Source organism: Pseudopodoces humilis, chromosome 8, assembly GCF_049639895.1.
Source record: "Pseudopodoces humilis isolate 2021_Gansu_Grassland_sample_001 chromosome 8, ASM4963989v1, whole genome shotgun sequence".
In the NCBI taxonomy this organism is placed as follows: domain Eukaryota; kingdom Metazoa; phylum Chordata; class Aves; order Passeriformes; family Paridae; genus Pseudopodoces; species Pseudopodoces humilis.
Genome location: NC_142207.1, coordinates 25,119,128 through 25,132,208, shown reverse-complemented (window position 1 = coordinate 25,132,208; position 13,081 = coordinate 25,119,128). Strand labels below are relative to the sequence as shown.

Here is a 13,081-nt window from a genome sequence, read left to right as displayed (position 1 = left end):
TTGGCCCAATTTTTAATATTCCTTGTAGTACTTTTGTATGACTGTATTTATTTATTTTAATCACATTACTTCTTAAAGGGCTTCTTTAGATGCATGCTCCCTTCTTCCCACTCTGTTATGTGCAGCACTTAAATGAAAAATTCAACTTGAATTCAACACTTAAATTGTGATTGAAGAAAAAAAGATGTGCATCATTCATAAATGTTGATCAATCACACTTGTTAAGTCACCTGTACAAGACAGGGTGGAAGACAGCTGAATGCTGTTTTCACACAACAGGCAGAAGTTACTTCACAGAAAAACCTTTTGCCTTTTTAGAGACCAGGAAAAAAAATCCCAACGTCTGAACAGTTTCCAAACACAGATTTTCACATCCCTTGTGTTATGGCCTGGTTTGGAAGCCTGAACTGCAAGAAAATCTGCTTGGCTCAAAACAAGTTAAATGTTGTTTTCACACGTTTCTTCTTTCATCTCTGAGAGGTAGGTTTCTTTGTGGCTTTTGAGTAGGAAAACAACATTTGGCATTTCAGCAGAACAGTTTTCAAATGCCATCTCTGGAACTGCGAGTGAGCTATTCTAATAGAGGCTGATATTCTTCCCTCACTTATTCAAAAAATGCTGTGTTTTTTATGGTGACTCACAGCAAGGGGCAGAATTTACCACCACATGGCTGCCATATTCCTCAGAGTCATTCACAAGATTCCACTTTTTATGTAGAGCAGGAAGATATAATGCCATGATCTTCAAGGACTTATGTTTTCAATCAAGGCACAATAAGCTATTTCACTTATCACACCAATGACACTTCTGTCAGAAATGCCCTAATGGCAATTATTGGAATTATCCAATTTCCCCATCCATCGCACACAATGAGCAGTGTTTATTGCAACAGCACGCAGAAGGACAAAGGACATTTGAGCTACACCATGTTTGATTTGAACAAATGCACACATAGAAAATATTACATTATTTCTTGTAATGGCTCTGTTTCATTTCAGCTGCAGTGGATTGCAGGTACTTGATCCCCAGGAATGCATCATAAGTGAAGAGCCAAGCTGTCTCAAGGTGAACAAGGCTGAAATCCCCAGAGTTAGAGGGAGTGAAGATACATTTAAACTCAGTCAAATGTTAGTTCTCTTCACATGAAAGGCTCTGCATAAGTACAAATATCAAGTATTCCAGCAACCTCTTTAATCTTAGGGATGTTAAAAAATAGATACTTCAAAATTACAAAAGAAGGTTAAGAAGGGACATAATGGTTCAATCAGCAAAAGCAACTGGTTTTATTCTAGCGAGATACAATGTTAGAATACAAACCTGGAACTTCTAAGGCATTTTTGTTTTGTCTGATTTTGTAGGCAGAGCATTAAAGAGGACTGAGTCTTACTGTAGCATGTATGACGTTACATGGATTGACATTTTCTACAACCTTTAGTTAGGTTGTAGAAAATGTCAATTTTTCAAAAGAAAAATCATAAAAGACAGAACTAAATACTTAAATTTTCCATTATGGTTTTTAAAATATCCCTTACTGCACTTTGCAATGCCACTAACACATCAGAGTTAGATTACCATGTTAATACATCAAAAAACTTAAAAATATTAGCGTCTCTTAAGACCTTGGTTCAAGCCAATAACAAGAAAGAGTAACCAAAAATGATGGTCTGCATCTCACAGTCGACTCTTCATTCTAAAAAACATATGGGTAAAAGAAATTTAATGCCTCAAAACCTTTACACAGCATTAGAAGGATTGAGCATTTACTTCATCAGTGAAATAAATATGATGAAATTATATGTATTACATTTCTTCTTATGAGGACAAGCAGTGACTGTATAAACAAGGGGATAAAGTTTCAACTTATATTAGCATGATACGCCAATAGAGAAAATATTTTAAATTCTAAATGCAGAAGTGAGAAATAGTGAAAGAATTCTCATGTCAGTGAGCATTAAGATTTCCTCCTGTGACTGTTTCCCAAGAAAACACTGTACACTGAAAAGCAAATGCACATGTCTTAATCCATAATAATCCATTTCAGAGAATACCAATGAACAGCATGGGAAAATGCTCTGGACAACTACCAGCTGGAAATAAAAGCTTTTGATTTCAAAACTTGCTCCAAGAAGGGATTTAAAATAAGGACAATAGGATATCTTTAAATATTATGTACAAATATGTGCACACTTTTTAACTTGATTCAAGAAATTTTATTAATTGTTTATACACACTGATTAGGTTGTGTTCTATAGAAAGGTCATTAGACAGAAGAAAGACAGCTGTTCTCCATGCATTACACAACAGTAGACTGTGAGTCCTAAAACATTGCCAAAATGACTGCATTCTTTGAGCACTTGTACACAGGACCGTCTCTGAACTGTTCTGGTTGAAGCCAGAGCCTCAGGTACTGTCTTATTTGCTCTGGAGCCTACGTTCAGATCCATTCCCACAACACAGGTCTAATTGCTGGAAGAGTTATAATGAGGTAGGATGGAGAGCAGGTCACAGGACTACAGGCTATCACAAGACAAAACAATCTCCCAGCCATGGTGACTAACTGTGGCTGTTCACTCAGGGGTGAGCACGGAAGTCCTGCTTTAGTAGTCTCTAGACATCTCAAACCAAAGTAACTGCTCTGGAGTAAGTCTCTGTGGGGGAATAGAGAGTAGCAAACATACAGACCTAGAAAGGGTTGTCTTATGGGTCTGTGATGTGACAAATCAGGCAGCCAGCCTGCTAATATGGAATATGGCTCCACAGCTTGGCTATTCAAAACAAAGAGTTTATCCATGGCAATGCACTGTCGCTGCAACTGGTGTGGACACAGAGCTGGGAAAACAAAGAGGGCAGCCTCATTTCCACAGTAAAATGATTCATACTCTGCAGCAGACATGAACATGAATTGAGCTTGTCCAGCCCTAATTTGGCCATATGTGTGTTAACTCGGTTCTGGTGTATTCCAATCAGATGAAGATCCAAGATTTGAAACAACTGTGAGACTAGGACAGGTAAATAACAGAAGCAGGGGAACTATTAAACATTCTCATGAAACCTAAAACCTTGATTATTGATATTTACTAGCTGCTGTAAATAGATGATCACTGAAGTTTTAATGCTGTGAATTGTCTTACTCAGCAGACTGATGTCAGTAGAGCAATTTACATAACACTGAATTAAAAGGTATTTTTACAGAAGAGAGAACTGCAAGGAATTGCTGAGATAAAAGACAAAAATTACATTATGGTTCTACAGGTGTTAAACACATTAGCTCTGAAAGATGAAGTAATTTGTTTCCAATTCAGAGAAACTACGTTTTCCAAGTTTTATTTGGGGGGAAAAAATGCAGCCAACAGATTTCTTAAAGATTAGACAATAACTCAAATACTTTTTAATCATAAAATGTACAACAGTCTTTGTATAGTGCTTAGAAGGAACAGAACAACCCATAATACGGTCATTTACCAATTTAATATTACCAATTCAATCCACCTCAGGAACAACTGATAACTTCTGCACATCTGATGTCAAAGCTCAACCAAGACACATTTTTAATACAGTGATAAAAAATATTATAAATAAAAAAGAAGAAAATTATGAGAGTGTTTTTATTTACAGACAAAGTGTAGGTATCAACTTCTCTGTCACTGAGCCAATCAAACTTTTCTCTTTCTGCAGGCTGTGGGAAAGCTGGAAGACAGCCTCTACACATACCTACCTAGCCGTATCCTTCTTCCCCTTCCCCATTTCCTGCAACATCCAAATGTTCCCTAAGGTTTGCACCAATTCACTTTGGAAAATTTTGTTGCTTCACACACAACCCCAGAAACCCCGGGACAAAACGTTAGATTTGTAGTTCACCCAAAGGAATGAGTGACAAAGGTATTTGTACCTAGAATGCTTCTCAAGTGAGATTCAGCACTCAACACAGAAATGGCAGAATTCTAACCTATTCATCTCCTGATGTGCTTCTTCCATACCTTAAAAGCAGCACCTCCGTGAATAACTGATTTGATGAAAATCCCAAGATCAGCTCCTGTCTCCCGAGATTTGTTGCCTTTCAAGCTCACACCAAGTCCAGCAGAGCCAGAATCATTCAGAGGAATCTCAAAGGTCAGCTGCTCTGTGGTTTCTGGAGAAAAAATACTGCAGTTTGGCTCTCCTTTCTGTTGGAGAAAACAAGGATAAAATAGGGGTGAAAAGTCAGCATGAATGGTATCCATGGATTTATACAATAAGAAATAGTCCTCTTTTCCAGAAAGTAGCTTGAAAAAACATCCTTATAATCAACAGTGCATTTAGCTGACATTTTGTCACAAAATCTGGCTTAAAATGTTATTTTTAATGATACCTGGGAATATGCTTAAATAGGAGGTAAAATAGCTTAGTTCCACATGATATAAAACTGATGTTGCAGCAGAATGTAGAAAAGACGTTTATACACAGCTGCATTAAAAATGTAAGCCATAAAACTCTCAACATCTTTACATGCAGCTCACAAACTATAATGACAGTTGTACTGTTAAATCCCATTCCCCTTTGAAAATTGAGTTTCATCCTTAAAAAATTATCCTTCCCTTAAACCTGTCTGCAGAGGAAAGCTGGTGTAACAAAAACGAAGGTGAAAATTGAAAGCATAGTAACTTATTCTGCACTAACTCCCTTAGTACATACTTTTATTCCATAGAGGTTTGATGGTTCCTTTTTCTTTCTGGTATAGGTTAATCCCAAGACTTTCTCTAGATTAGAGCTGTTTACAAGACTGTCAAGTCAAGCATACACATCTACGGAAGATCAGAAAGAACTGTCTTTTACTCTACACTGTATTTGCAGTTTTGTCGCTGGGCAGAGGGGAAGCGTGTGTGGTTGCCTTTTTAGAATCAGGTTAGAATCATAAAATTAAACAAAATCAAATTTTTGCCTGGAATATTTATCTTGGCACACCTCAAAAATGTAAGGACAAGGAGACCTACTACGGAATGAAGTGTTCTTGGAAAGTGTTAGTGCAAAAGACCTTATGCAACACTTTCAATTTTATTCCATTTTTCCTTCTCCATGTAACTCTAACACAATTAGTAGGCTTTTGTTTCTTGTCATCTGGGCATTTTCTATTTGAAACAGTAGTATTAAAAATTAATAGGGAAAAAAACTACAAAAAGGTAGCACACAATTACAAGTTGAAAGATGACTGGCTGCTGTTTCCAAGGGTGTCAAATTATTCAGTAGAGGCTACCTGCAAGGAGTGCAGTAGCTGGGCCAATCCTCCTCTTCCCCAGTGAGGGATCACTTCCAGGACCTAAGCTGCAGCATGTACAGCATCAATGCAATTGTCAGCAAAGGTGCCAGCCAAACAGATGTTTCCTCAACAGCCAGAGCACACCTGTGCATTCAGATACCATGCTGTCTGATCAACAAAAGCATGACCCCAGAATTAAGGGCAGAAATTAATACCCTGAATAAACAGTAGCATTAAGTATACTTGCACTTATTTCAGATGCCCTTTCACTGATGAAGAGCAACCACTGGGTAGAGAGGAATCAGATCAACCAGAAAACTGACTATCAATCTCAATCCCAATATGCATCATGTTTAAATTTTTCCTGGAATGTAATTACATGATATTAAAGTGAATACAATTTGCCTAACTGCCAAATGTAAAAATGACATAGCACCAACACTGACAATTGCCTTGATACCAGCATTCATCTCCAGTACCTAAGTTACACATGTGTACTGTTTTTGTTCATCAGAAGTACAGAGTTCTCAGTTACACATCTGTCACTTTTACTTCTTGGCTTTGGATATGGACATCCTGAACATAACCCCGCAAAATCCACACATTTGCAACAACTGTGAACAATACAGCATGGTAACTTTTAAACACTTTTAAACACTCCTCCTCTGACTTCAGAAGAACTAGTAGTGTAAGGAAGAAATCCACTACTAGCCTTCTAACATAACTATTTTGTGTTTAATTTTGCTGTATTTGTCTGAAATTAACTTTCTCAAAGTTTTAGATAAAAGATTTTCACAAAACAAAAGAATCTTTTGTTTTGTTCAGCTTGCACATACATATTCTAGTCAGTTGCTCCCAAACTCTTAAATCAGAAATCTACTCAACTGGCACATCCTGTCAAGATTTAGACAGAAGAAATTCTTCTCAGGGTCCCAGCATGTGATGACTCCTGCCTTTAGGACAGGACTTGGTATTACTTTCATGGTCCCCTAGGCAAGCAGTTCCTGTGTATTTCTGCTCTCCTTCCACTTCAATCTGTGACATCTGCACCAGACCTGCCCCTTCCCTATGTCAATACTGTGGTTTTGTCTTTGCCCATACCATGAGAAAGGCAGTGAGGGGGCTGTTAGCACAAAACACAAAGCTCCTGGTGCTCATGCTTGTCTTAACCAGAGCAGTCACAAACTGCTCCATAGTGCTACCTCTGTACAAACTTGGACTTCATATAAAGCTGAATTTGGTCACCCAACAGAGTTGCTCAATGTTCTCTATTTCCCAGCTTCCTTTAATATAATTATGCTGTGCATTAGCCCTTGTTAAAGTAACCTACCACATCACCCATGCCTGGATGTCTTCAGCAGACAAATACAGCAAACTTTTGTCAATGTATCATTTCCTATGTTTTCTTTAGTACTTAATTTGGAATCTAACATTTGTCTACCATTTTCCTTGCTACAATTTTCTGTTAAACAGATCACTTGATCATATCAAAACCTCATTAAATTTAATGTAAGCTGCTTTCACCTATTACTGGAGAACTCTGATTTTTAAGTCCTTCACAAGTTTCTTGTTCAACATAGTTCAATCATCCCAAACATCTCTCCTTTTCATTATTTATAGTCAGCTTTAGCCAAAGATCCAGCAAAAGCGGACTTAAGAAGAATGTTGAGCTTTGTCTAATGGTACTATCAAAAATTTGTTACCCATGATGAAAACTGAATGACAATTAAAAGATTTCACAGAGATGTGTAAGAGGAAAGGAGATGCATATCTACAAGTCACTGATTAATTCACTGTAAGGCAATAAACTCTGTCTTTACTCCCTTAAAATTTTCCTCATGTACTCATTGTACAGCATCTGATAGCAAATGCCTGGTAGTAAGTGTACAACATCAAGACTATTTGGTGCAAATACAAGACTGAAAATCTTATTTGTGGGAGGATGTGAGAAGCGGCAGAAAGGAGGAAAACCAGAGGAGAAAAAAGGGATGAACAAAACCAGAAGTTTGATTTCATCCTATACTTGCTGAATGTTTTCAAATTATTATCCTGATCATAATGCTTTTCCCAAGCAACACCTTTTCACTGATAACAAAAAAGAGCTCCAGCCATCCTTAAGTTAACAGCTCATCAATTTACTGCTTCATTTGGGCAACTAATTTAATGAACGATGGCCTCTGTTCCTAGAATATGCAGGTATGAATATTAAATGCTGATAGTGACTCACAGAGCTGGACTCCTACTGCTTCTATTTCCCTGACTTTGCTAAAACATTATCCCAAGACATCAATACTTTACAACAGAGCAACCACCATCAGCTGAATTATGGTCTGGTAAAGGAAACCCTCTCCAATGCACTAACCCTTGAATTCTATTAGAAACACTTCTTACTTCAATATCATCCTAGAATTTGAACTCACTCAAACACAGAACGAATGAAATGAGCTGCAACACAAATATATTTGTAGCCTGGAAAAAACTTACAGCTTTATGTTATAAATTACCCAATCAACAACCACATCATGTATTTTCCATAATAAATGTATCATACCCTGGCAGTTCAGGAATTAAATGATAGTATATCGCTGAAGCTATTCCCCACTGCAGACATAGGAAAGTAACTCAATTGTAGTAGGATAAACAAGAAATTTTCACATAAATTGAAGTCCAGATAGCTAAGTGGTGATCCCTCTGGATGGTTAGAGCTTTGAGATGGCCTGGCCTGTACTTTTCACACAGTTCCAAAGTGGGCAAGGTTGGAAGGGAAAAGAGTGGGTCATCAGGCCCCGTCCTCTTGCTCAAGCAGGGTCATCCTGGAACACACAGCACAGGATTCTGTCCTGGTGGTTCTTGAATATCTCCAGTGAGGGAGACTCTACAACTTTGAGCTCCCTCAGCCTTTCCTGATAATAGAGATGCTCCAGTTCCTTAATGATCTTTGTTATCATCCTCTGGACTCACTCCAGGAGCTCCACGTCTCTCCTGAGCTGAGGAGCCCAGACCTGGACACAGCACTCCAGATGTGCCTCACCAGGGCTGAGCAGAGGAGCAGGATCACCTCCCTTGACCTGCTGGGAATGCTCTTCCTAACGCACCCCAGGATCCCATCGGCCTTCTTGGCCACAGGGGCTCACTGATGGCTCAGGAACAGCTTAATGTCCACCAGGATCCCCAGGTCCTTTTCCACAGAGCTGCTCCAGCAGGCAATCCCCAGCCTGTGCTGGTGCATGGGGCTGTTTCTCCCCTGATGTGGGACCCTGCATTTGCCGGTGTTGAATTTCAGAAGGCTCCTCCCTGCCCATCTCTCCAGCCTGCCAGGGTCCTTCTGAAGGGATGCGCAGGACTAGGGGGGATCAGCCACTCCTCCCAGTGAACCTGCTGAGAGGCATCTGCCCCTTTACCCAAGTCACTGATGGGCCCAGTATTGAACCTTGGGGCACACCAAGGCTTCCAACGAGCCCCTGTGCCACTGTTCAGCCGGTTCTCAATACGCCTCACTGTCCACTCACCCAGTCCACACTTCCTGAGCTGGCCTGTGAGGATGTGGTGAGACACAGTGTTGAAAGCCTTGCTGAAGTCAAGGCAGAGAATGTCCCTCCTCCATCCACATACTTGTTTCATTGTAAAATGCAATCAGGTTACTCATGCATGATTTACCATACATTCAAGAATCCATGCTGACTACTCCCGATTACCTTCCTGTCATCCATGTGAACAGAGCTCCCTAAGTCCTCCATGTTGCCCTTTCTGAAGACTGGGGTCAGTCATATTTGTTTTCTTCCAGTCCTTGGGCACCTCCTGACCACCACGACCTTTCAAAGATGATTGCCAATGGCCTCCACAGCTCTCTCAGCACTTGTGGATGCATCCCATCAGGGCCTATGGACTTGTGGATGTCAGGTTTACCTAGGTGTTCTCTAACCCAATCCTTCTTGACCAAGGGAAATTCTTTCTAGCATTCCTTTACCCCTGTCTCCCAGTTCAGAGAAGGGTGTTTGCCCTCTCTGTATCCTCTGTTACCAGGCTCCCCTTTATGTTTAGTAATGGCCCCATATTATCCTTGGCTTTCCTTTTGTTATGGATGTATTTGAAGAAGCCCTTCTTGTTGTCCTTGACATCCTTGGCCAGATTTAATTCCAGATGGGCTATGGCCTTCCTTATCTCGTTTTTACTTACTCTGACAATCCCTCTATATTCATTCCAAGTGACCTGACCCTGTTTCCATCTCCTGTGTATTTCCTGCTTACACTTGAGTAATGACAGGAGTTCTTTATTCATCCACCAATGTCTCTTGTTCCTTTTGCCCAATTTCTTGCTTATTTCTTTCCTTTAAGAGGGGTACTTTGAGACAGGAACGCTTTTAAGTATTAATGAAATTTACTCAACAGAGACACAGGTTGAAGTTAAAACAAACAGCCCACAAACAAAAAACTTCAACACAAAACCAAAAAACCACACAACATTCAAGAATCAGTGTCCACTGTTCATTTTGTCCTTGCTGGGCAGGTCCTTCCTTCAGCTTTGCTAAATCTTTGCCTGTCAGCTTTCAATGGTTTCTACAGCTGCAACAAGCTGTGAACTGGCCCCTCTTGATAAGCACATCTCTGCAACCCAGTGATGCTTGTTCCCTAATATTTATAGGTGTCTGCCAGCCACAGCTTCTGCTCAAAGCTCCCTCCTGGTTGCACCATCCAGCATACTAGGCAGCTCCCAACCTCTCTGAATTGCTTGGGGAAGACAAAGATCTCCTCTCTCTTTCCTGGACCAGAAGGCAACAGACAGAAGCTGTCTAAGAGGAAATCTTCACTTGCTGTCCAGATTTGCTGGTTAAACAGAACAGAGCAAACAACCAAACAGGTACTATCCCTCTCAAGGGAAATCAGGATAGGAATGTTTTATTCTACCAATATACCTGCATGCAACTTCAGTAAAATCAATTCTGACATTTATGGAATTACCAGAAAACAGACAGAAAAGTTCAGTAGAGTTTATAATGAAGGTGAGAGAACAGAGAGTTTGCTAGATATGAAAGCATAAAGCCCTAATAACACAGTACTAAATAACATTCAGCAATGCAGACTGAAAATCTGTATCTAAGGGTCTCAGGATAAATTTAATTAATCTTCTACCAATGATTTTAATTTTTAGAAGCACATCTATACCTCAGATACCTGATTTCTTAATTAAAATATTATAATAAAGGATTATTAAAAAGAATCTAAAATTTTACTGGTCTCACCAATAAATTCTCAGTACTTTAAAGACCACTTTTAGCCGCCTTCTACTCCCACAATACACATCTGCTCAGTCATCAGAGCAGTACAATCAGAAGTATAACCTTTGAAAAAAGTAATGTGCATTTTATTCTTACACTTTCTACTTAGTACATGGTTATATCTAAACAATATTGTTTCAATCCTCTGTCTACTCGCTTTCAATTAGTCTTTTTATTTAATCTTACAATGCCTGTTCTCATTGACCACAGCACTTTTAATCTGTGGATTTATGATAATCTAATGCTAATCTCTCACTGGAAAGGTTGCCTTATTTATCCTTATTGTGTTTTTTGCCAAAAGAGAAGCTTACAAAAAAATTAGCTCTCAGGCAGGAAGGAAATAGCATTTGTTTAACACAACAAGAGACCTTTCAGTACCTGTCTGGTGCCCTTGACCAACACACTATCATGGCCTCTCAATATGCTGACTGCCCCTTGCCTGGCTGCTCATTTCTGATAAGAGATGTCAATTCCCTGGGGTGCCATTCAGAGCTGACAGCAAAAGGCAAAAGACCCAGGAGGGTTATTTTCAAAGGTTTGTGAAGGAAATAAGACATTTGCATGCTTTTGCAATTACTTTCTGATAAAAATATTTAAATTGTGGCACCACATAACTATTATGGGCAGAAAAGCTTGAAAAGAAGATACCCCCTATTTGCATCATGCGCCATATTCTTTCCAAGCACTTAGCCAATTAAGAAATACTTTGCTGACAGCTCAGTCATTCAGTCACTATAAAATCTGCATGGTATTTTGCAATAGACATATTGTAACACTCTTAAAAGTAATACTCAAAGGTAATACACTGTTGTAATCTTGTCACAATCTAGTAAATAACTAAAATCATTGCTGCATGTATTCATCTTTACCATATCTGACAGATCTTTTCTATTGGCTTCTTTAAAATTATCTGTACTCCATACTGCAATAAAAACTAAATGGCCACTAATGGCACACCCTGCTAAGACAAGAAAGGCAGTAGAAAATCCATGGAGATATATGATAGCATGCTTGGATAATTTTAACATTAAGACAGCGCATTACAAATTTGTGTCATGTTAGATAGAATGTGTCTGGTTTGAATTAGGTAGACCCTGGAATTACAGCTTCAAAGACTGACAAAACTAGACTCAGCTCTTCATCCAAGGCAAATACAGATACAATGCATTTCAGAAATGGAGACTCCCCAGTTTGCTTGACTCACCTGTTCAAGAACCCACCAAGGAAAAGGTTCGCCCTTGCAAAAGTTTTGTAATTGTAATTTGCTGTGCACTGCTCCTCAATATTAAAAAATGCAGTCTCACTTAACCTTTTAAGCTACATAATTGTAGAAAACGGAGAGAGAAAAATTCATTAGTTCAGTCCTCAGTCAAGGTCAGCTCTCTGTGAAAACACCCATTTTCAGCCCACGTATGGGGTAAGTGTACTCAATAGGGCTTACGCACCCTACTGAGCTGGAGCCTTAGGCAGTTAATACAACTTGGCACTTAGAGCCTAAAATCTTATCACACATGAAGATGGAAGCCTACATGGTATTTTCAGGGTGAATTTAGGGTTCCTGCTACTGCATCATTTCAGAAAACATTCTAGGCACGGGTCACAACACAGTGATACACAAATCCAACTCTTTTCTCATTTTAGCGCTTACTGCTTTAAAGGTATGGTAAACAAAGCAATAAGCAGTGTATAATTCTTTTAAGTCAACTTCAAACACCACATGCATATGCTTTACATTAAGTCAGCCTAGGAAAACTTTTTTTTTCCCTAAGTTTTTAATGTATTCTGAGACAGAAAGATTTTAGAAATGTTCACATGGTGTATGGAATAGAACTGGTGATCCTTGTAAATGGCAAGGAACTACATTTTTTAGCAGGATTTAACAATTGCCCAAATATTCTGGTTTTATTAAATGCAAATACTGTAGACCTGGGTAAATGCATCTAAAATATATGAAGACTCAATTTCTATTAAGACCAGATTTTATATGCCTCTATGCTGCTGTATATATACTTATGATTTCATACATTAAAGTGGGCTTCCAAATAATTTCAGGCAACTTCAGAGCCAAGACATTATCAAGTAATCAGTTTTCATTTTCCAGGGGTTTGAGGTAGGGTTTCTAAACCTAGGAATTTTGGGCAGTAATCCCATAAAATATCTTATGAATATATTATCTCATCGTACAAGTAAGATTATGCTTTTCTCTCCTTACTTGTATCCTCTCTAACTTATTCTTTACCAGCAGGCAGAACACCATCAGAGGTTTTTGCAGGCAATGAAGGTAATGACCAGGTCTTTCAGACCATCCTTTTAAGGTTCCTCATATTTGCTGGAATATAGGAACAGTAGGCTCTGAAAGGCAAATCATTGCTGGATCATAACACTCTGATGGGCCTGACAGAGAAAGCAATAGTAGACCAGACGCAATAAGGTCTCTGTAGCCTCAAAAAGGCTGACAACTGCTATCACATGATAAAATCACATTTGCTGTGCTGGCACCTTTATGGGCTCTTCACTGCACATGAAAGCTCAAAAACCAACCAGTTTTTAAAGGTACGCAGATTACCAAGCAA

General features: G+C 39.0%; 1 protein-coding gene across 4 annotated transcripts in view; it reads right to left on the bottom strand.

Annotated features, from left to right (window-relative positions):
• PARD3B (par-3 family cell polarity regulator beta) overlaps positions 1–13,081 on the bottom strand; it is a 393,522-nt gene that overhangs the window by 190,730 nt on the left and 189,711 nt on the right. For all 4 annotated transcript variants that reach the window (XM_014249455.2, XM_014249453.2, XM_014249454.2 and 1 more), the window contains one exon: positions 3,978–4,163. In XM_014249455.2, coding sequence (XP_014104930.2) covers positions 3,978–4,163 — 186 coding nt within the window. The remainder of the gene's footprint in view (positions 1–3,977; positions 4,164–13,081) is intronic.